At 49.5% G+C, this 24282-nt stretch overlaps 1 protein-coding gene across 8 annotated transcripts; it reads left to right on the top strand.

Annotated features, from left to right (window-relative positions):
* The first annotated feature begins 50 nt into the window (after nucleotides 1–50).
* Nucleotides 51–24005, top strand: ANKRD54 (ankyrin repeat domain 54). 8 transcript variants are annotated; one of them, XM_074003809.1, is made up of 9 exons: nucleotides 51–626; nucleotides 9458–9505; nucleotides 17302–17400; nucleotides 20574–20634; nucleotides 20792–20863; nucleotides 21650–21697; nucleotides 21776–21900; nucleotides 22112–22219; nucleotides 22848–24005. In XM_074003809.1, exons 2-9 carry the CDS (start codon nucleotides 9485–9487, stop codon nucleotides 22920–22922), a joined length of 609 nt encoding a protein of 202 aa, XP_073859910.1. In that variant the 5' UTR covers nucleotides 51–626; nucleotides 9458–9484; the 3' UTR covers nucleotides 22923–24005. The 8 variants fall into 8 exon arrangements, with proteins under 8 accessions (XP_073859910.1, XP_045219594.1, XP_073859913.1 ...); XM_074003812.1 differs by having other exon boundaries at nucleotides 543–626; nucleotides 17307–17400; XM_074003810.1 differs by lacking the exon at nucleotides 51–626 and adding an exon at nucleotides 5827–6105.
* Nucleotides 24006–24282: the final 277 nt, after the last annotated feature.

Below are 24282 nucleotides of genomic sequence, written 5' to 3' on the forward strand. Positions count from 1 at the left end.
GCCGGAAGTTCGGCCCCCCTCGGGCCTGCCGGGAAACCGGAAGCCTTTCCGAGGCCGCTGGCCATCTGAGACAGCCATATCAAGAAGGAAGAGGTTCCGGGCTCGGTGGCTCACGCCTGTAATCTCAGCACTTTGGGAGGTCGAGGCGGGCGGATCACCTGAGGCTGAGGTCGGGGGTTCGAGACCAGCCTGACCAATGTGGAGAAATCCCGTCTCTACTAAAAATACATAATTAGCCGGGCGTGGTGGCGCATGCCTGTAATCCCACCTACTCGGGAGGCTGAAGTAGGAGAGTTGCTTGAACCCGGGAGGCGGAGGTTGCGGTGAGCCGAGATCGCGCCATTGCACTCCAGCCTGGGCAACAGGAGCGAAAACTCCGTCTAAAAATAATAATAAGAGGGTTACAAGTAGCCTGAATTTTCTTTTCTTCAAATAGAGGCTTCTCAAAGAAGGTGAATCTGTGATACTAGTGTAGATTCAGATATAAAGACACGTATTTGGGGTAAAGGAGGGGCAAAGTTACAGAAACCAGAAAGAATGCCACACAAAAGATGGCCGGCTTCTCGCGTGAAGGGAGATTCGGATACGGGGACCTGATGGATTTAGTTGTAAGCGGTTTGCCTGCAGTGAGTAAATTATTAAAACGTTCGGACTTAACAAGACTAAACTTACTGGGGATAAAAGTTGAGATTTGGCCGGGCGCGATGGCTCATGACTGTAATCTCAACACTTTGGGAGGCTGAGGCGGGTGGATCACCTGAGGTCAGGAGTTCGAGACCAGCCTGGCCAAAATGTCGTAAACCCCGTCTCTAGTAAAAATACAAAAATTAGCCGAGAGTGGTAGCGTCCGCCTGTAATCCCAGCTATCCAGGAGGCTGAAGCAGGAGAATCGGTGGAACCCGAGAGGCAGAGACTGTAATGAGCCAAGATCGTGCCACTGCACTCCAGCCTGGGCGACACAGCAAGACTCAGTCTTAAAAAAAAAAAAAAAAATTGAGATTTGGTCCTATGCAGTAAGAGGGCATGGGAAACAGGAGCCACCCAACTTTGGACATTAAAGTTGGAGTAGGCAAAGACGAGGCCAGCTGTGTCGCGAAGCCTGGGACAGGGGCAGCTCTTGAGTACACCGGGTTCGAGTCTGGGGGAAACCGTCAAAGTAGAGATGGGGTTATAAAACAAACCAATAAAAACCAGTGTATGAGTCAAGGAGGGACCTTAGTTCCACCACTGATTTCTTGTGTGACCAGGACTCTCTGGGTCCCTTTGTCACGCTGCCCTCCTCGCTTTTCCCACTGAGGCACACTCCACCTCTGGGATTTTGCACTCACTGTTATCCAAGTCTAGAATCGAATGCAGCGGTGCCCCCACTCCCATTCCCTTCCCCATTGGATATCTGCGTGGCATCTTTAGGTGTCTGCTCTGATGCCATTCACTCGACCTCCTATTTAGAATTGCAATGCCCGGCCCCAACTCCCTATGCTGCGTTATTGCTCTCTGTTTCTTCCTTGCGCTGTCACCAGAGGTGATACAAATTTGGAAATAATGGAGCTTAAGCTTTACAGACCTTCGATTTGGTTCAGGACCCTCCCTGAACCAAGGAAGAGTCCCAGTCTCATGTCCTCATGGTCCTTTGCTTTTGTAAAATTTGTGAAATATTTTTATTGCGGAAACCACCTTTGCAAAAATTATAACAGTGAGAAAATAATGACAGTGAAAGAGATCTGATCTAACCAACCCTCATCTTCCATTTAATCTCCAGACTGCCCTTAATCATTCCTGGCTCAAACCAAGCTAACTTTGGGAGACATTTAGTTTCTAGTTTTTTTGTTTGTTTGTTTTTTGTTTTGAGACAGTCTGGCTTTGTCGTCCAGGCTGGAGTGCAGTGGCCACATCTCAGCTCACTGCAAGCTCCACCTCCTGGGTTCAGGCCATTCTCCTGCCTCAGCCTCCCAAGGAGCTGGGACTACAGGCACCCGCCACCACGCCCGGCTAATTTTTTTTTGTATTTTTAGTAGAGCTGGGGTTTCACCGTATTCGCCAGGATGGTCTTGATCTCCTGACCTCATGATCCACCCATCTCAGCCTCCCAAAGTGCTGGGATTACAGGCGTGAGCCACCGCGCCCAGCCAGTTTCTAGTTTAAATGATAACAACCAGTGGCTGGGCGCCGTGGCTCACGCCTGTAATCCCAGCACTTTGGGAGGCCGAGGCGGGCGGATCACGAGGTCAAGAGTTTGAGACCAGCCTGACCAATATAGTGAAACCTCGCCTCTACTAAAAAAAAAAAATACAAAAATTAGCTGGGCCTAGTGGCACGCGCCTGTAATCCCAGCTATTTGGGAGGCTGGGGCAGGAGAATCGCTTGATCCCGGGAGGTGGAGGTTGTAGTGAGCCGAGATCACACCACTGCATTCCAGCCTGGGCAACACGGCGAGACTCCGTCTCAAAAAATAAATACATACATAAAATAAATAAATGATAATAACCTTTCTCCAAGACCTGGCACCGTGGCTCACACCTGTAATCCCAGCACTTTGGGAGGCCAAGGCAGATGGATCACCTGAGGTCGGGAGTTTGAGACCAGCCTGGCCAACATAGTGAAATCTCATCTCTACTAAAAATACAAAATTAGCCGGGCATGGTGGCATATGCCTGTAGTCCCAGCTATGGGCTGAGGCAGGAGAATCACTTGAACCCAGGAGGTGGAGGTTCTAGTGAGCTGAGGTCGCACCACTGCACTCCAGCCTGGGCAACAAGAGCAAAACTCCGCCTCAAAAGAAAAAAAAAAGAAAAGAAAAGAAAGGAAAAAAAGAAAAGAAATTACCTGAAATCTTATAGCCCATATATGACAGGAATTTGATACAGGTTGCTCCAATTTGACAACAATTCTCAAAATGTTCATGACATTTGAGAAGGAGTTGTGAAGTCAGAAGATTTTCTTTTTTTTTTTGAGACGGAGTCTTGCTTTGTCACCCAGGCAGACTGGAGTGCAGTGGCGCGATCTTGGCTCACTGCAAGCTCCACCTCCCGGGTTTGCACCATTCTCCTGCCTCAGCCTCCCGAGTAGCTGGGACTACAGGCGCCCGCCACCACACCCAGCTAATTTTTTTTTTTTTTTTTTTAAAGTAGAGATGGGGTTTCATGGTGTTAGCCAGGATGGTCTCAATCTCCTGACCTTGTGATCCACCTGCCTCGGCCTCCCAAAGTGCTGGGATTATAGGCGTGAGCCACCGTGCCTGGCCATTCAGAAGATTTTCACTGGGCCGAATGTGGTGGCTCATGCCAGCACTTTAGGAGGCCAAGGTGGGAGGAGCACTTGAGCTCAGGAGTTCAAGATCAGCCTGGGCAATATAGTAAGACCCCATCTTAAAAAAAAAAATTGGGGCCTAGGCACTGTGGCTCACGCCTGTAATCTCGGCATTTTGGGGTGCAGAGGCAGGAGGAGCCCTCGAGGCAAGGAGTTCAAGACTAGCCTGAACAACAAAGGGAGACTATGTCGGCAAAAAAATAAAAAAAAAAAATTAGCCAGGCATGGTGATACACGTCTGTGGTCCCAGCTACTCAGGAGGCTGAGGTGGGGAGGAAAGCTCGAGTGCAGTGAGCTGTGATCACACCACTGCACTCCAGCCTTAGTGACAGTGAGAGATCCTGTCTCAGCACTTTATCCATTACGGGGCAGACGAGGAGAGTACAAATAAACATAGCATTTTTCTCCATATAGTACAATGATAAACCTCACAATGGCGACCTGCAAACACTGAAAATTCTGGAAGTGCTTTTCCAATTGTAAGAGATTTTTTTCTTTTTCTTTTTTTTTTTTTTTTTTTTGAGACGGAGTCTCGCTCTGTAGCCCGGGCTGGAGTGCAGTGGCCGGATCTCAGCTCACTGCAAGCTCCGCCTCCCGGGTTCACGCCATTCTCCTGCCTCAGCCTCCCGAGTAGCTGGGACTACAGGCGCCCACCACCTCGCCTGGCTAGTTTTTTGTATTTTTTAGTAGAGACGGGGTTTCACCGTGTTAGCCAGGATGGTCTCGATCTCCTGACCTCGTGATCCGCCCGTCTCGGCCTCCCAAAGTGCTGGGATTACAGGCTTGAGCCACCGCGCCCGGCCTCTTTTTTTCTTTTTTTGAGATGGACTCTCGCTCTGTCACCCAGGCTGGACTGCCATGGCACAATCTCAGCTCACCGCAACCTCTGCTTCCCAGGTTAAAACGACTCTCCTGTCTCAGTCTCCTGAGTAGCTGGGATTACAGGTATGCGCCACCACACCCGGCTAATTTTTGTATTTTTAGTAGAAACGGGGTTTCATCATGTTGTCCAGGCTTGTCTTGAACTCCTGACCTTGTGATCTGCCCATCTTGGCCTCCCAAAGTGCTGGGATTACAGGTGTGACCCACCATGCCCGGCTGAAAGATTACATTTTAACTGGGTTGAGTGAGAGGGTTTATATATGGCAAAAACTTTTGCCTGGACACAAGACTTGGTCCCATGAGAGCTGGGCAACAGTGAATGAGTCTCTTCTCTCTGCTTTTCAACTCATCTATAAAATAGGGACAGTCCTTCTTGTCTACTTTATAGAAGTGTTTGTGGGGTACGGGATTGTGAGAAGTTTTACGAAAAGGTGCACCCATGAAATGTTGCTTGAGGAACACTTATTTGTTTCCTGGTCTCCTCCCATTAGACTGTGAGCATCTCAGGGGCACCAAGTCTGATCCTGTGTCCAGGACCTGGCAGTCAACTGGCTCAGTGACTGGCTGTCGAACTAAACTATTGCTCTAATGTAATCACTTTGTATTACAAATCTTTGTAAATCAGCTATCTACGTCGGGGTTACCTAGAGAACTCTGACTAAAGGAAATCCATTGCATTTAGACACTATGACTCACAGTGTGTAGTGATATCTCCAAATTTCAACACATTTTCCCTTTCCCACGTACATTATGCATTTGTGGGAAGTTCTTTTTTTCTTTTTCTTTTTCTTTTTTTTTTTGCGTTCATTGATTTACAACATCTATATCTATCTACATGAATAGCGTGGCTTCTTCATTTTCCTTTGTGAGTGCCTGCAAATCATCTTAATCTGATTGGCTAAGGTATCTGCTTGTTCTTTCGTTAGACCGGGAAATGGAGAGGAAAAAGAAAAAAAGAGACCGGGCGCGGTGGCTCACGCCTGTAATCCCAGCACTTTGGGAGACCGAGGTGGGCGGATCTCGAGATCAAGAGATCGAGACCATCCTGGCCAATATAGTGAAACCCCATCTCTACTAAAAATAAAAAAATTAGCTAAGCGTGATGGCGCGCGCCTGTAGTCCCAGCTACTCGGGAGGCTGAGGCAGGAGAATCGCTTGAACCCAGGAGGCGGAGGTTGCAGTGAGCCAAGATCGCCAACCTGGCGACAGACTGAGACTCCAAAAAAAGAAAAAAAGTGTCTGAAATGCCATTTTATGGGCTCCGGTAGCGACGTAGCGCGAAAGCCAAAGTCACTTTAAGTTTATGATTGGTTATTATGTCTGTCAGTCACGTTGCCGGAAATCCTGTCCAATTATCCTGCTTATACTGTGCCCTCCCTTTCCGATTGGTTTTGGGAGGGGTTTAAGCTGGAAGGGTCGTCATTGGTTCGCCGCTACGGCTCGGCCTGAGCCCACCCCGGCTCGGTTGCCGTGGTTTCAGGCCCGGCCAGCCCGCCCGCTAGCTGACAGCGCGACTCAGATAGGAGGGAAGTAGGTCCGTTGGTCGATCGGGAACGAGGCTCCGGCGGCCAGGCCCGCGCGGAGCCGTTGCCATGGCAGCCGCCGCCGGGGACGCGGACGACGAGCGGCGCTCGGGCCACTCGAGCTCGGAGGGCGAGTGCGCGGTGGCGCCGGAGCCGCTGACGGGCGCTGAGGGCCTCTTCTCTTTCGCCGACTTCGGGTCTGCGCTGGGCGGCGGCGCGGGCCTCTCGAGCCGAGCGTCCGGCGGGGCCCAGTCGCCGCTGCGCTACCTGCATGTCCTGTGGCAGCAGGATGCGGAGCCGCGCGACGAGCTGCGCTGCAAGATCCCCGCCGGCCGACTGAGGCGCGCCGCCAGGCCCCACCGGCGGCTCGGGCCCACGGGCAAGGAGGTGCACGGTGAGCTGCGCGAGCGGCGCGGGGGCCCGGGGCGGAGCAACCCGGATGAGGGGCGGGGCTTTGGAGGACGGCTGGCGGCGCTTTGGTCGCCCCCGACCCTCAGTCGCGGTCCCCCGACGTCTGCGCTGAGGGCCACACTGACCCTTGAGTCTCCTTTCAGTAATGACGGTGATGATGGTTTTTAAAAAAGTCTTCCTGCTCTGAGACAGTCACCCCAGACTTCTCTCACTGGGGAATTTCTGAATGGAAACTTCCCATGACTCGGAACACTTATTGGTGGATAATAAAATGAGGCACTGGAGAACACTTTTATTATCAGGGAGAGGGGAGGCCAGAACCTGCAGCCAAGTCGTATCAGCTTGTTTAAATGCACGGACTTGGACTCCTTTACCACGTTAAGACCTTAGGGCAAATGATAGACCCTTTAAACTTTAGTTTACTTTTTAAATTTTTTTATTTTTTATTTTATTTATTATGATTATTATTATTATATTTTTTGAGACGGAGTCTCTCTCTGTTGCCCAGGCTGGAGTGCAGTGGCGTGATCTCGGTTCACTGCAACCTCCGCCCCCCGGGTTTAAGCGATTCTCCTGCCTCAGCCTCCCCAGTAGCTGGGGTTACAGGTGCCCGCTACCACCCCTGGTTAATTTTTGTAATTTTAGTAGAGATGGGGTTTCGCCATGTTGGCCAGGCTAGTCTCGAACTCCTGACCTCAGGTGATCCACCTGCCTCGGCCTCCCAAAGTACTGGCATAACAGGCATGAGCCATTGGCCTGGCCTCAGCCTTAGTTTTCTCATTTGTAAAATGGGTTGAGTTAAGTAAGGTAATGGACGTTTAGTTGTTATGCTGCTTTTGTTGTGCCCCAAACATGCTGATACATGATCATTTGTCCTCACAAGAACTCTTTGAGATATAGGAATTCTTCCCATTTTACTGAAGAGGAAACTGAGGCTCAGAGAAATTGTCTTATTCCAGGTCACATAACAAGTGGCTGTTGCTGATATTAGAATCTGGGTCAGCCCGACTCAAACTCCTGCTCTGGTATATCTACCATATTGTCTTCTATATTACATGGGTGACACCGAAACCCAGGCACTGAGAGATTAAGAATGGGGACTTTCGGGATTTCTTCCAGGACTGGCTATGACTAGCCATATTTTCGTCATGTTGCAAAGATTAAGAATTTGGAAGTGTTGTATAGACTGTACAGTGCTGTATGAAAGCAAGGAATTGTTATGTATCTGAATTGCAATTTTTGACCATATCTCCAATGACAAAAACATTGCTTTCCATTAGCCATTGGAGGGGGAAAAACTTTCTGCTTAGGAAATACCAAATTTAGGCAAATCATTTGGGAACGACCTGCTTTGAAGGAGAATATAAGATGATCTGTGTGACCAGCTCACAAAGAGCTTCCATGTAAATCATTTACAATAACTCAGGGCTGGCAGAACAACTCAGCCTTGTTGTGCAGATGATAGACCTGAGGCCCAGCGGGGTTAACTAGCTTGCTCAAGGTCACCCTGCGACTACAAGTGATAGAGAGGAAATCTGGTTCCAAAAAAAGTCTTGGAGGATTTGCAGGAGCATGTGGCCTTTGTACTAGCTCCGCCTCATTTCAAGTTCCTCCTTGTTCCCAGGGCACTGTCTTTCTTTTCTTGTTTGAAGACAGAGTGTCACTTTACCACCCAGGCTGCTGTGCAAGTGGTGCAATCTTGGCTTACTGCCTCAGCCTCCCAAGTAGCTGGGACTACAGGCCCACGCCACCACACCCAGCTAGTTTTTGTATTTTTAGTAGAGAGAGGGTTTTACCATGTTAGATAGATTTAAGTTAGAACTTAACCTAAGATTTAGAAATATGTTTTCTTTCTTTTTTTTTTTTTTGAGATCGAGCGTTGCTCTGCCACCCAGGCTGGAGTGCCGTGGGGTGATTTTGGGCTCAAGTGATTCTTGTGTCTCAGCCTCCTAAGTAGCTGGGATTACAGGCATGCACCACCACACCTGCCTACTCTTTGTATTTTTATTTTATTTATTTATTTATTTTTATTTTATTTTACTTATTTATGTATTTATTTATTTATTTTGAGACGGAGTCTCATCTGTCGCCCAGGCTGGAGTGCAGTGGCGCAATCTTGGCTCACTGCAACCTCTGGCTCTCAGGTTCAAGCGATTCTCCTGCCTTAGCCTCCCGAGTAGTTGGGATAACAGGCATGCACCACCATGCCTGGCTAATTTTTGTATTTTTAGTAGAGACAGGATTTCACCTTACTGGCCAGGCTGGTCTCAAACTCCTGACCTCGTGATCCACCCACCTTGGCCTCTCAAACTGTTGGGATTACAAGCGTGAGCCACTGCACTCGGCCTTTTTTTTTTTTCCCTTTTTTTTTTTTTTTTTTTTTTTTTTTTTGGTGACAGTCTCACTCTGTTGCCCAAGCTGGAGTACAGTGGCACAATCTTGGCTCACTGCAACCTCTGCCTCCTGGGCTTAAGCGATTCTCCTGCCTGAGCCTCCCAAGTAGCTGGGATTATAGGTGTGCACCCCCATGCCCAACTAATTTTTTGTATTTTGCTATAGACAAGGTTTCACCATGTTGCCTAGGGTGGTTTCAAACTCTAGAGCACGGGCAATCTGCCCGCCTCAGCTTTCCAACGTTCTGGGATTACAGGCATGAGTCACCACGTCTGGCTATTTTTGTATTTTTAGTAGAGATGGGGTTTCACCTATTGGCTGGGCTGGTCTTGAACTCCTAGCCTCAAGTGATCTACCTGCCTTGGCCTCCCAAAGTACTGGGATTATAGGCATGAACCACTGTGCCCGGCCATCATAGCTTTTTTTTTTTTTTTTTTTTTCTCCCTGAGACAGAGTCTCGCTTTGTCTCGCAGTGACGTAATCTCAGCTCACTGTGGCCTCCACCTTCTGGCTTCAACCCATTCTCCTACCTCAGCCTCCTAAGTAGCTGGTATTACAGGCGCACACCACCACACCTGGCTAGATGGCTATTTTTTTGTTTTTGTTTTTGTTTTCTAAGACAGAGTATCACTCTGTCACCCAGGCTGGAGTGCAGTGGCACGATTTTGGCTTACTGCAACCTCCACATTCTGGGTTCAAGCGATTCTCCTGCCTCAGCCTCCAGAGTAGCTGGGATTACAGGCATGCGCCACCACACTCAGCTAATTTTCTTGTAGTTTTAGTAGAGACGGGCTTTCACCATGTTGTCCAGGCTGGTTTTGAACTCCTGGCCTCAAGTGATTTGCCTGCCTCGGCCTCCCAAAGTGCTAGGATTACAAGCGTGAGTCATCACGCCCAGCCAATGACTGTTTTTTTAAACTAGCATGTTACTCTCTTTACAGCTCTGAAGAGACTGAGGGACTCAGCCAATGCCAACGATGTGGAAACAGGTGAGTGTGCACAGTGGGTTCAACTACAGGGACCCATGGGCTGGTTGGGGAAGGAAAAGGCCAGGTAATCAGTATATGGGAAGGCAGTCTACAAGCTCACCCCCTTGGAGCAGGCTCACGTATTTATTGTCTGACTGTGCAGTCATCTTGCTGAAGGTAAGTCTAGCTTAGACACTTACTTTCCCCATGCTCCCCTGTCACTTTGAACTTCCTGATGTCATAGCATTTACCACCCTGTGGAATCCTTGATGGTGGAGACCACGTATACTTTTGTATCCCTGGCAGCCAGCACAGTCCTCTGCAAAGAGTAGGCACTCACTTTGGAACTTCTGGTTAATGGGAGTGAATACTCAACTTAGCTGCCACAGCCAGGTGAGGTGGCTCATGCCTGTAATCCCAGCACTTTGGGAGGGTAAGGCAGGAGGATCACTTGAGCTCAGGAGTTCGAGACCAGCCCGGACAACATAGGGAGACCCCGTCTCTACAAAAAGTAAATGTTGGCCGGGCGTGGTGGCTCACACCTGTAATCCCAGCACTTTGGGAGGCCGAAACGGGCAGATCACGAGGTCAGGAGATCGAGACCATCCTGGCTAACATGGTGTAACCCCGTCTCTACTAAAAATACAAAAAATTTGCTGGGCATGGTGGCGGGCGCCTGTAGTCCCAGCTACTTGGAAGCCTGAGGCAGGAGAATGGTGTGAACCTGGGAGGCAGAGCTTGCAGTAAGTTAACATTGCGCCACTGCACTCCAGCCTGGGCGACAGAGCGAGACTGTGTCTCAAAAAAAAAAAGTAAATGTTAAAAAAAAAAATTAGCCAGATGTGGTAACTTGCTCCTGTAGTCCCAGCTACTTAGGAGGCTGAAGTGGGAAGATTGCTTGCGTCTGGGAGTTTGAGACTTCAGTGAGCTACGATTTTGCCACTGCACTCCAATCTGGACGACAGAGTGAGACCCTGTCTCAGACCAAAAAAAACAAACAAAAAATCCCCAAAACATTAGCTGCCAGGTGATCATCTACACGGAGCCACCACCTTCAGCTGCTCAGTGAGACCTTGTGGTAGTTACAGGTCAGATGGTTCTCAACTTGTTTAGTTACATGAGCATCTGAAAGGCATGGCGGGGCTCCTAGAAGGACACCACGCTGTCTCGTTTTTGTTGTTCTCCAGTGTTCACTAGTCAATAGTATCAAAGGTACAAGGACACTTTATACAGTAAGAAACTTAATTTTATCCACTGACTTAAAATTCTTTCTGTGAATCAGGAAAAAGTGGTATATTTGTCTTCTATGGCTGTTTTAACAAATAACCACAAACTTAGTGGCCTAAAAACCACAAATTTATTATCATACAGTTTTGTGGGTCAAAAGTCCAACATAAGCCTCACCAGGCTGACACAGAGATGATGGCAGGACTGCATTGCCTTCTGGAGGCTCTAAGGGAGAATCTGTCTCCTGCCTTTTCCAGATTCTACTGGCTGTCCACATTCCTTATGGCTGGCCTCTTCCTCCATCTTCAAAGCCAGGAACAGTGGGCTGAGTCCTTCTCACTTTGACCTGTCGCTGGTTCTAGTAGCAGGGACAAGTTCTCTGATTTTAAGAGTTTGTGGTTGGGCACAGTGACTCATGTCTGTAATCCCAGCATGATGGGACCCGAAGCAGGAGGATTGCTTGAGACCAGGAGTTCAAGACCAGCTTGGGCAAAATAGTGAGACCCTGTCTCCACAAAAAAAAAAATTTTTTTTTTTTTTTTGAGATGGAGTCTTGCTCTGTTGACCAGGCTGGAGTGCAATGGTATGATCTTGGCTCACTGCAACTTCCACATCCAGGTTCAAGCAATTCTCCTGTCTCAGCCTCCTGAGTAGCTGGGACTACAGGCGTGTACCACCAGGTCTGACTAATTTTTGTTTTAATAGAGACGGGGTTTCACCATATTGGCCAGGCTGGTCTTGAACTCCTGACCTCGTGATCTGCCCGCTTTGACCTCCCAAAGTGTTGGGGTTACAGGCGTGAGCCACAGTGCCCAGCCTATAAAAAATTTTAAAATTAGCCAGGTATGGTGGCACATACCTGTGGTTCCAGCTACTCGGGTGTCTGAGGTGGGAGGATAGCTTGAGCCTGGGAAGTCAAGGCTATAGTGAGCTCTGTTTGTACCACTGTATGAACGAGCCTGGGCAGCAGAGCGAGACTGTCAAAAAAAAAAAAAAAACCTCATAATTAGATTGGAATAATCCAGGATAAGCTCCTCATCTCAAGGTCCTTAGCCTTGGTTAAATCTACAAAGTCGTTTTTGCCATGTAAGTTAACATATGCACAAATTCAGGGACTAGGGTGTGGACATCTTTGGGAGCCATTATTCTGCTTATCTCAAGTGGAATCATTCTGTTTTGGTGGCAGGATGCTGTGATCAGCAGCTGAAGTGTGAGCATTGGTTGAGGGCCATGGGTTAGGAGAGCCCACTTAGACCAGATGTGGAGAGGGGATTGTTTAGTGCAGGGAGCTGAGGTGTTGCACCACAGGTTTTGAGCTGGTTTTCTTGCTCCTGGTGTAGCAATAGTCAGCAGGCTCGGATGCTGGAGAGTTTTTCAGCTTTCTTCACTTCAGTCTCTTTTTCCATGAACTATAATATGTTGCAGTATTTAAGCAGCAACCCAGATTGCTTTTCAAGAAAACGTAATAAGCATTCTTTTTTTTTAATATGTCTAATGTGTAACCAGAGAATATTTTAATTATACTCGTATTTCCACAGAAAGTCTAGTTTGTCTTGAATCAGGTGGTTTTATTATTTTGATAGCAATGCTGTAATTTTTCTTTTTTTTTTCTTTTTTTTTTTTTTTGAGACGGAGTCTCGCTCTGTCGCCCAGGCTGGAGTGCAGTGGCGCGATCTCGGCTCACTGCAAGCTCCGCCTCCCGGGTTCACGCCATTCTCCTGCCTCAGCCTCCCGAGTAGCTGGGACTACAGGCGCCCACAACTGCGCCCGGCTAATTTTTTGTATTTTTAGTAGAGACGGGGTTTCACCGTGGTCTCGATCTCCTGACCTTGTGATCCACCCGCCTCGGCCTCCCAAAGTGCTGGGATTACAAGCGTGAGTCACCGCGCCCGGCCTGTAATTTTTCATTCAGAGCGTCTTAGATTGACAGGTCCCTGCAGGACTCTGATGATGAAACACTGTAGGATTAGCATCTTTGCTCTTCACTTTGATGGTTAGCATTTTGTGTTCCCTCTGTGAATGTTTGTTTGGTTTTTGTATAGTTTATTTTATTTTATTTTATTTTGAGATGGAGTCTCCCTCTGTCGCCCAGGCTGGAGTGCAGTGGCACGATCTCTGTTCACTGCAAGCTCTGCCTCTCAAGTTCATGCCATTCTCCTGCCTCAGTCTCCTGAGTAACTGGGACTACAGGTGCCTGCCACCATGCCCAGCTAATTTTTTGTATTTTTAGTAGAGACAGGTTTTCACTGTGTTAGCCAGGATGGTCTTGATTTCCTGACCTCGTGATCACACCTGTAATCCCAGCACTTTGGGAGGCTGAGGCAGAAGGATGACTTCAGTCTAGGAGTTCGAGACTACGCTGTGCACCGTATAGAGATTTTATCTCTACAGGGCCAGGTGCGGTGGCTCACACCTGGAATCCCAGAACTTTGGGAGGCCAAGGCGGGTGGATCATGAGGTCAGGAGTTCAAGATCAGCCTGGCCAATATGGTGAAACTCCGTCTCTACTAAAAATACAAAAAAAATTAGCTGGGTGTAGTGGTACATGCCTGTAGTCCCAGCTACTTGGGAGGCTGAGGCAGAAGAATCATTGAACCCGGGAGGGGGAGGTTGCAATGAGCCGAGATCGCACCACTGCACTCCAGCCTGGGCAACAGAGCGAGACTCTTGTCTCAAAAGAAAAAAACAAGATATTTTATCGCTACAAAAAATAAAAAAAATTAGCCAGGCATGATGATGTGCACCTGTAGTTCCAGCTACTTAGGCTGAGATGGCAGGATTGCTTGAGCACAGAAGGTCAAGGCTGCAGTGAGCTGTGATCGTGCCATTGCATTCCAGCCAGGGTGACACAGCATGACCCTGTTTTAAAAAGTAAAAATAACAAAATAACAAAAACATTAAAAAAAAAAAAGTGTTGTGGAAATTAGAGAAATATATAAGAAAAACATCGATGTCCGCAAAGGAACTAATCTGTTAATATTTTGCTGAATATCCTTCAAGGCTTTTTTTCCTATACACTGGAATTTTCTTTATGGGCTAACTTGCAAACTGCTATATACACATGTTGTAGCCTGCATAATTTTTTGTGTATTACAAACATTTTTTCGGGCCAGGTGCGGTGGCTTACACTTGTAATCCCAGCACTTTGGGAGGCTGAAGTGAGCGGATCACCTGAGGTCAGGAGTTCAAGACCAGCCTGACCAATACGGTGAAACCCCATCTCTACTAAAAATACGAAAATTAGCTGGGCATGGTGGCAGGCGCCTGTAATCCCAGCTACTTGGGAGGCTGAGACATGAGAATTGCTTGAATCTGGGAGGCAGAGGTTGCAATGAGCCGAGACCCACCACTGCCCTCCAGCCTGGGCAACAGAGCGAGACTTCATCTCAAAAAACAAATAAATATTTTTTATAGTCTTTGTAACCTTTTTTTTGGTAGAGATGAGGTCTCACTATGTTGTCCAGGCTGGTCTTGAACTCCTAGGCTCAAGTGATTCACCCACCTCGGCCTCCCAAAATGCTGGGATTACCCGTGTTGTTGTTGTTGTTGTTTTGTTTTGTTTTGTTTTTGTTTGTTTTGAGATGGAGTTTCGCTCTTATTGCCCAGGCTGGAGTACAATGGGGTGATCTCGGCTCACTGCAACCTCTGCCTCCCAGGTTCAAGCGATTCTCCTGCCTCAGCCTCCCAAGTAGCTGGGATTACAGGCATGTACCACCACACCCAGCTAATTTTGTATTTTTGGTAGAGAAGGAGGTTTCTCCATGTTGATCAGGCTGGTCTTGACCTCCCAACCTCAGGTGGTCTGCCCGCCTCGGCCTCCCAAAGTGCTGGGATTACAAGCGTGAACCACCGTGCCCAGCCCCGTGGTTTTTTGTTTTGTTTTGAGATGGGGTCTGGCTCTGTCACCCAAGATAGAGTGCAGTGGTGCGATCTTGGCTCACTGCAGCCTGTGCCTCCCTGGCTCAAGCGATTCTACTGCCTCAGTCTCCCCAGTAGCTGGGATTACAGGTGTCCACCACCACGCCTGGCTAATGTTTGTACTTTTAGTAGAAACGGGGTTTTGCCATGTTGCCAAGGCTGGTCTCGAACTCCTGACCCAAGGTGATAGACCCATCTCAGCCTCCCAAAGTGCTGGGATTACAAGCATGAGCCACCGTGCCCAGACTCTCATCAGCTTTTTCTTGCCATTTTTATTCATTTATTCAGCCAGTCTGCATCATTAGTGAAACATATTACTTGTATGACACTATGTTTGACACCAAGGTTATAAAGATAAAACAAGGCCAGGCACGGTGGCTCACGCCTGTAATCCCAGCACTTTGGAAGGCCGAGTCAGGCGGATCATGAGGTTAGGAGATCGAGACCATCCTGGCTAACACGGTGAAACGCTGTCTGTACTAAAAATACAAAAAATTAGCCGGGCGTGGTGGCAGGCACCTGTAGTCCCAGCTACTTGGGAGGCTGAGGCAGGAGAATGGCGTGAACCTGGGAGGCGGAGCTTGCAGTGAGCCGAGATCGCACCACTGCACTCCAGCCTGGGTGACAGAGCAAGACCCCGTCTCAAAAAAAAAAAAGATAAAACAAGAAATATACAGTATAGGCCTGGCACAGTGACGCTTGCCTGTATTCCCAGCATTTTGGGAGGCTGAGGCGGGCAGATCTCTTAAGGTCAGGAGGTCCAGACCAGCTTGGCCAATGTGGTGAAAACCTGTCTTTACTAAAAACACAAAAATCAGCTGGACATGGTGGCATGTGCCTGTATTCACAGCTACTTAGGAGGCTGAGGCAGAAGAATCACTAGAACCTGGGAGGTGGAGGGTGCAGTGAGCCGAAATCGTGTCGCTGCAGTCCAGCCTGGGCAACAAAATGAGACTCCACCTCAAAACAAAAAGTACAGTATAGTTGGAGAGGAAGGATGTAATGTGATATTATTTCCAAAAACACGTACACACACACAAAAGTAAAGTTAGTGTTTAATTGAAGAGGTGTAAATTTTGGAGCCAGAAAAACATGGGTTTATATTCCAGCTTTGCCTCCTGTTATCTGGGTTAATGTAACTTACATCCTTTGTAATGTCTTTGACCCGAGGTGTCCTGGTCTGTAAAATGCACTTGACACCATGCTGGGTCATTGAGGGGTTCAGCATTCAGGTACCTAATGCCTGACTGGTGCTCATTGTATGGTAACAATTCCCCTAAAATAGCACAAGATGTTAATAGTAGAGGAAGAGGATGAACAGGTCACTAAGTGGGTATGGAAGTGGGAGGGGCTGACTCAGCTTGAGGAGACAGCTGGATTCCTGGAGAGGAAGCTGTCGGGACTTCATCTGAAAGGACTCAAGTCCTTGAGAGGTTTACTGGGTGAAAGAGACTAAAACATCTGCTCTAAAATGGCATTTGGCAGCAATTTTCTCCATTTTAGCTGGACATGTACATTAGTACATAATGCGTCACATTTATAGTGCCTCCCTACTTTTCAAAGAAGGAATTTCATATCCATTATTTTCATCACAGCAGCTCTGGAAATTAGCAGGGCAGATATTTCCATTTGCTGGTGAACTGGGACCCACATCCAGGCCTTTGTACTCCCAAGTCAGTCTTTCCACTGCCCCATGCTGTTGGCAATGTACTCCTTTTTCATCCTTTTTGCCTCTATATAATTTCAAATGACCAGTCTTTAAGCTCAGAGGTTCATTTTTCTGCTTGTTCAAGTCTGCTGTTGAAGCTATTATATGTTTTATTTCATCCATTGACTTCTTTAGCTACAGGATTTCTGTTTATTTGCTTTTTTTCTTTCTTTCTTTTTTTTTTTTTTTTTTGAGACAGGATCTTACTCTGTCACCGAGGCTAGAGTGCAGTGGCACATTCTCGGCTTACTACAACCTCCTCCTCCTAGGTTCAAGCGATTCTCCTGCCTCAGCTACCCAAGTAGCTGGGATTACAGGCGCCTGCCATTATGTCCGGCCAATTTTTGGATTTTTTCAGTAGGGACAGGGTTTTACCATGTTGGCCAGGCTGATCTTGAACTCCTGACCTCAGGTGATCCACCTGCGTCAGCCTCCCAAAGTGCTGGGATTACAGGCATGAGCCATTGCGCCCAGCCTGTGGATACTTTTACTCAGAGTTATCTCCATGAGATTCACCCATGAATACTACCTGTATCAGTAGAGTCTTCCTTCAGCATCCTCGGAGGATTGCTGCCTGCTGGGAACAAAGCATAGGCCAATAGCTTGGGCAGCTGTTTGCAGCCAGAATGGATGTGTATCCAAGCTGAGGTCAAGGGAGGGGGGCCACTCTCTATGCTAGGGATTCTTGTGACTCTAAAATTTCTGATCCTGAGGGCCTAGAACCTCCTATGTATCACTAGGCGTGTAGTTTGAGCACACAGAATCCATGGCCCTCAGTTATGCCCTCAGATGAACAAGTCGCTTGTTCCCATGGGACCAGCATCCAGGAACGGCTGCTTTCCTATGCATTGTCGATGTCTTGTCTAGAGGTACCCCCTGAGCCTCCCTCTCCATCCCTCGAGTCTGCAGCTTAGCTAACATCGCCGCTTTCTCCCCCTTTCTCCCTCTGTCTTGGTGGTGTCAGTGCAGCAGCTGCTGGAAGATGGCGCGGATCCCTGTGCAGCTGATGACAAGGGCCGCACAGCTCTACACTTTGCCTCCTGCAATGGCAATGACCAGATTGGTGAGTCCTAGGGAGGGAGGAGGGAGTGGGGCTGGGCAAGTAGTATCTCTGCACAGGCCTTCGGGGAGATGCTGCTGCTGTCTGCACAGCCTTGGGATGCTCAGTTGTCCTGGATATAAGGAAGACTTGGCACTGCAGTGCCCTGCCCTTCTCCCTCCATTAGCCTGTGGAACTGGCACTGCTAGACTGGGGCAGGGTAAACCTGGGGGAGATAATATGTTGACTGAGGGTGAAGGGATGTCTCCAACTAAGAGACTACTGGAGAGTCCAGGGCCCAGGCCTTTAAGACATTCAGGTAACATTTACTCAGTGCCAACCACAGCAGCAGGACAGCTTTTCTTGTCTTTTTTTTTTTTTTTTTTTTTTTTTTGAGACGGAGTCTGGCTCTGTCACCCAGGCTGGAGTGCAGTGGCACGATCTCGGCTCACTGCAAGCTCCGCCTCCCGGGTTCACGCCATTCTCCTGCCTCAGCCTCCCGAGTAGCTGGGACTACAGGCGCCCACAACCGCGCCCGGCTAATTTTTTGTATTTTTAGTAGAGACGGGGTTTCACCGTGGTCTCGATCTCCTGACCTTGTGATCCGCCCGCCTCGGCCTCCCAAAGTGCTGGGATTACAGGCGTGAGCCACCGCGCCCGGCCCCATTCTACTGTTGATAGACATTTGTGTTGTTTCCAGGTTTTAGCTTTATGAGTAGAGCATTGTGAACATTCTTGCATATGTGATTTGTGGCTGTAAGCACTCATGTATCCTCCATAAACCTAGGAATGGCATTGTTGGGTCACTAGGTTACACATGTAGTTAGCTTTGGTAGGTGCTACTAAACCTTTTCCCAAAGGGAATGTACTGACACACTCCCACTCCCCACCAGCAGTGTAAGAGAGTTCCACCTTTCCCCATGTCCCTGCCAGTGCTTGCTGTTGTCTCTCTTTAATCTTAGCCCTTTTGGTGTCTCATAGTGGTTTAATTTGCATTTCTCTGATGGCCAATAATGTTGAGTGCCTCTTCATGTGTTTATTGGCTTTTTTTTTTTTTTTTTTTCGAGATGGAGTCTTGCCTGTCGCCCATGCTGGAGTGCAGTGGCGTGATCCCAGCTCACTGCAACCTCCACCTCCCGGGTTCGAGTAATTCTCCTGCCTCAGCCTCCCGTGTAGCTGGGACTACAGGCACGCATCACCACACCCAGTAAATTTTTTTATTTTTAGTAGAGACGGGGTTTCACCATGTTGGCCAGGCTGGTCACAAACTCCTGACCTCAGGAGATCTGCCTGTCTCGGCCTCCCAAAGTACTGGGATTACAGGCGTGAGCCACCACGCCCGGTCCATTTGTTTTTTTTCTAACTTTAAGTTCTAAGATGCATGTGCAGAACATGCAGGTTTGTTACATAGATATACATGTGCCATGGTGGTTTGCTGCACCCATCAACCTGTCATCTAGGTTTTAAGCCCCTCATGCATTAGGTATTTGTCCTAATGCTCTCCCTCCCCTTGGCCCTCACCCCCTGACAGGCCCCAGTATGTGATGTTCCCCTCCCTGTGTCCAATTATTGACCATTTTTACATCCTCTTTTATGAATTATATGTTCAAATCTTCTGTCCATTTTTTTAAAAACAAGGTTTCTGTCTTTTTTTGAGACAAAGTCTCACTCTGTCATCCAGGCTTATGTGCAGTGGCATGATCACTGCCCACTGCAGCCTCAATCTCCTAGGCTCAAACAATCCTCCAGCCTCAGCCTCCCAAGTAGCTGGGATTACAGGTGCACACCACCATGCCCAGCTAATTTTTTTTTTTTTTTTTTTTCTGGAGATGGAGTCTCTCTCTGTTGCCCAGGCTGGAATGCAGTGGTGCTATCTTGGCTCACTGCAAGCTCTGCCTCCCGGGTTCACGCCATTCTTCTGCCTCAGCCTCCCGAGTAGCTGGGACTACAGGCACCTGCCACCACACCCGGCTAATTTTTTGTATTTTGTTTAGTAGAGACGGGGTTTCAGCGTGTTAGCCAGGATGATCTTGATCTCCTGACCTTGTGATCCGCCCACCTTGGCCTCCCAAAGTGCTGCGATTACAGGCGTGAGCCACTGTGCCCGGCCCCTACTTTTATTTATTTATTTATTTATTTGAGACAGAGTCTCACTCTGTTGCCCAGGCTAGAGGGCAGTGGTGCAATCTCGGCTCACTGCAAGCTCTGCTTCCCAGGTTCAAGCTATTTTCCCACCTCAGCCTCCTGAGTAGCTGGGATTACAGGTGCACGCTACCATACTCGGCTAATTTTTTATTTTTAGTAGAGACGGGATTTCCCCATGTTGGCCAGGCTGGTCTCGAACTCCTGACCTCAGATGACCCGGCTGCCTTGGCCTCCCGAAGTTCTGGGATTACAGGCATGAGCCACCATGCCCGGCCATGTTCTTAATTTTAATGAATCCAATTTATGAATATTTCTTTTCTTTTTTTTTTTTTGAGACAGGGTCTGGCTCTGTTGCCTAGGCTGGAGTGCATGGCACATCTTGGCTGACTGCAACCTCCGCCTCCTGGGCTCAAGCCGCCCTCCCACCTCAACCTTCCAAGTAGCTGGCACTACAGGTCTGTCACCACTATGCCCAGCTAATTTTTGTATTTTTAGTATAGAGAAAGGGTTTCTCCATGTATCCCAGGCTGGTCTTGAACTTCTGAGCTCAAATGATCCACCTGCCTCAGCATTCCAAAGTGCTGGGATTACAAGCCTGAGCTCCCATGCCTGGCCTTTTCTTTCTTATGGTTAGTATTTTTGTGACCTATTTAAGAAATCTTTGCCTGCCCAAGATGTTCATGTTCTTCCAGAAGCCTGACTGTTTTAGCTTTCACACTTAGGTGTATGGTCCCTTTTGAATTAGTTTGTGTATACGGTGTGAGGCTCAGCCTGACCTCCCTGTATGGTGTCTGGGAGCCAAGCTACCTGCCTATGCATCCCTCTGGGTATTGGCAGACCCTGATGGTAATACAGCCACCCCTGAGGTGACCCCAAGAGTGCCAGGAGGGAGAGGTTATCCATGGAGCTCAGCATCGTTTATTGACTTAATTCCCCCCATGGTGCTTGGCTGTGGGAGAAGCAGAAAATGCCCTGGAGAGCCTTCACCAGTAGCAGCTGCTATTGGAAGAACTTTACTTAACCCTTCAAGTCTCATTCCTACACCTGCATAGGCCAAGAGGCCCTCCCCAAATCCTCAGTTCCTGGTTCTCAAGGCCTTGCACATGAACTCTGGTAAGTGAGTGAGTGAGTGAATGAATGAAGTAACATAGCCATCCATGCTTGCATTCCGTGTCCCCTACTCTGAGCCAGTCTCTCTAGCGAGGTTAGGGGTTCAGGGTCCAGGCAATGGAAGCCTCTGACAGCTCCTCTTGGGTTTGCCTGTCTCCAGTGCAGCTGCTCCTAGACCACGGTGCTGATCCTAACCAGCGAGATGGGCTGGGGAACACGCCACTGCACCTGGGTAAGCATGTCAGAAGTCACTAAGACCACTCATTTGCAGCAAAGAAAGGCTCTTTAGATGAAGAGCCTGGGGCCCTGCATGCTCCCAGCAGTATCTGTGAGTGTCAGGGAAGATCCTAGGCCTGCACTCCCGGAGCTGCCCTCCCCAGCAGCCTGTGTCCCGTGGGTCATTTAGCAGTTGGCTGTGCCCTCGACAGAGCCAATTTAGCAACCTAGGCTAGCCCAGCAGCACTCAGCACTGTGACTCACAGTGAGGCAGATCCCATCTCCAGGCCTCAGTTTCCTCTGCTGTACAGGGAGGGAGTTGAACTTGGCTGCCGAGTCCTACCCAGCTGTTGCCTTGGTGATACCTTCTCAGTAGGCATAACTTGGCACAGGCATCTGGGAGACACAGCCCTGCTCCCTCCAGTGGCCACACAGAGCCAGGCTCTGGTGGTCCTGGATTCTTTTTTTTTTTTTTTTTTTTTTGAGACGGAGTCTTGCTCTGTCGCCCAGGCTGGAGTGCAGTGGCCGGATCTCAGCTCACTGCAAGCTCCGCCTCCCAGGTTCATGCAATTCTCCTGCCTCAGCCTCCCGAGTAGCTGGGACTATAGGCGCCCGCCACCTCGCCCGGCTAGTTTTTTGTATTTTTTAGTAGACATGGGGTTTCACCGTGTTAGCCAGGATGGTCTCAATCTCCTGACCTCGTGATCCGCCCGTCTTGGCCTCCCAAAGTGCTGGGATTACAGGCTTGAGCCACTGCGCCCAGCCAGTCCTGGATTCTTAAGTCTCTGTTCTTCTTCCTCAGCGGCCTGTACCAACCATGTCCCTGTCATCACCACACTGCTACGAGGAGGTATGTGGTTTCTTCCCCTCTCTGTCCTCTCTCTCCCCCACTCACCTCCAGAATGCTCACCTTAGCTGGTACCTGCAGGGGCCCGTGTGGATGCCCTGGACCGAGCTGGCCGCACACCCCTGCACCTGGCCAAGTCGAAGCTGAACATCCTGCAGGAGGGCCATGCCCAGTGCCTGGAGGCTGTGCGGCTGGAGGTGAAGCAGGTGAGTACCCCTCCTGTGTGGAGCCCACGGCACCACAGCAGCACTGGACAGATGCTGCCCTAACCACAGACACACCTGCCTCTGGCCCCAGGGCTCCTGGGTGTTCACACTGACCCCAGTTGGCGCCTGCTCCACTGTGCTTTCTGGAAGCAGCATCAGCCTCTCTGCCTCCCTGGGAACCCAGGCAGCTCAGCTCACCCTCTTGTTCCAGATCATCCATATGCTGAGGGAGTATCTGGAGCGTCTAGGGCAACATGAGCAGCGAGAACGCCTGGACGACCTCTGCACCCGTCTGCAGATGACCAGTACCAAAGAGCAGGTGAGCTGCAGCCGCAGGCCCAGACCCAGGGCCTGGCAGGAACCTCAGGGCCAGTCCACCCTGCTCCGATGCCACCAGACACTCATATGAGAAAGAGGCTGTGAGCTGGGACCAGCTGCAGAGGCTAACACCTATAATCCCAACACTGTGGGAGGCTGAAGTGGGAGGATCACTTGAGGCCAGGAGTTCAAGGCTGCAGTGAGCTGTGATTGCCACTGAACTCCAGCCTGAGTGACAAAGCAAGGCCCTATCAGAACATGTGGAAAAAGGCAAAAATTATAAAAACAAACAAGCAACAACAATAACAAAAACAGAACAAGGCCCTGTCTCCAAAAAAAAAAGTGGGGGAAAGAGACTGTGATTGTGGGGTTGCAGGCTTCAAAGCCTTCGTTCACTTCCTTTGAAGTTGCCAGTGGCTAGTATGTGTTCATGGCACTGCCCTCTAGGACAGCCCTAGGCCACCTGGTGTCAAAGATTAACCCTTGGTCAGCTGCTGCATAGTCAGAAGCCACCACACACCCTGGGAGGAGAGACCGTGCCTGTGTTCTGTGCCTGTGGGATTGTGGAAGAGACCCGGGAGCCTGGCACACCCCATGTCCCATAACAGAGCCTCTGTCCCGTCCTGCAGGTGGATGAGGTGACTGACCTCCTGGCCAGCTTCACCTCCCTCAGTCTGCAGATGCAGAGCATGGAGAAGAGGTAGCAAGAGAGGCTCCCTGCCTTCCTGTCACTGCCCCACCCTGCCCCACTGCTGTCTCAGTACCAAGAAAAAGCCCAGCAGCATCTGGGACTTGGAGCTGCACATGTCTGGTGAGGACCTTGCCCTCACCCACAGATGCCATGGGGCAGAGATGCTCTTTCCACGGCCTCAGAGCCACTCCCAGCCACAGTCTCCAGCATCTCTGTGGACAGGGATCACAGCTCCCAGCTTCTTCCAGTTCCTGCAGCACCAGACCAGCCTCTGCAGCTGCACTTCAGCTCCGCAGACCTGCACTGTCCCAGCAGACCTCACTTGCCCCATGGCCTTCATGGCGCCTTCCAGGCCTCAAACCCTTCTCTGCGTTCCATCCTGGCCACAGGCTTGTTGCAGTCAGCAGGTGTGGGCTTAGGCGGGTACCCTGTGGCCATGGGGACTGCGTGGGGCCCTTAGTTGGTTCTGTGCCTCTCACCAGCACTTAGACACGTCACCAGACTTTCAAGGAGATACTGCAGTGACTTTCTCTGGTTGGAAGGGGAGGGATGGTGAGTCCTAGACCTTAAAAATACAAGGTTAAGAGGGATCCCAAAGCAAAAAATCCCAACCCTTTTCCTCCCAGTCATTGAAACACCAAAACTATTATACCGGAGGGTGTAATGGTTTTGCAGTCTGGTTGTGGTAGGCCAGTAGTGGCCCCCCAAGATACCTATGTCCTAATCCCAGGAACCTGTCAAAATTACCTTATATGGCCAAAGGGGCTTTGCAGATGTAATGAAGTTAAGGATCTTTGGTCGGGAAGATTGTCCCGGCTTGTCCAGGCAGGCTTGATGTCCTCATCTGGGTCCATATAAGAGCAGAGCAGGTGACGGGAGAGCAGGTGGGAGGTGTAGTGATGGAGCAGGAAACTGGAGTTGAGGGCAGCTCAAGCCGCGGAGTCCAGGCCACCTCAGAGCCAGGAAACACATTCTCCCACAGAGCCCTGCAAGGCCCCAGCCCTGCTCCCACCTGGACTGGCTCAGTGAGGCTGATTTTAGAATTCTGGCTGATTTTAGAACTCTTAAGGGAATAAATTTGTGTTGTTTTAAGTCACTAAGTGTGTGGTAATTTATTGCAGCAGCAACCAGAAACTAGTATTGTAATGAAGCCCCAAAACTCACCTTGAGGTTTTCAGTCCTGTCAGCCATCCCCCCGCAGCCCGCCGGAGGAGCACCAGTCCTTCGCTGTGGGCCATGGACAGGCAGAAGGAAGCGTGCCCTCATGGCAGAGGCCTGCTCAGGGGAAATCCAGGAGAAGGCACTGCTGGGCCTGCCCCTGCGCCAAGGCTGCTGATGGCGACTTTCTCCAGGTGATCAGTCTGTGTCCCGCC

This window comes from Macaca fascicularis, chromosome 10 (genome assembly GCF_037993035.2).
Source record: "Macaca fascicularis isolate 582-1 chromosome 10, T2T-MFA8v1.1".
In the NCBI taxonomy this organism is placed as follows: Eukaryota; Metazoa; Chordata; class Mammalia; order Primates; family Cercopithecidae; genus Macaca; species Macaca fascicularis.

Excerpts from the sequence above, each read along its gene's own strand:
- ANKRD54 (XM_005567334.4), top strand. The coding sequence starts at position 5,781 with ATGGCAGCCGCCGCCGGGGACGCGGACGACGAGCGGCGCTCGGGCCAC. Across the intron at positions 20,864-21,649 it reads GAACACGCCACTGCACCTGG|CGGCCTGTACCAACCATGTC; the intron begins GTAAGCATGTCA and ends CTTCTTCCTCAG. Across the intron at positions 21,901-22,111 it reads TGCGGCTGGAGGTGAAGCAG|ATCATCCATATGCTGAGGGA; the intron begins GTGAGTACCCCT and ends CTCTTGTTCCAG.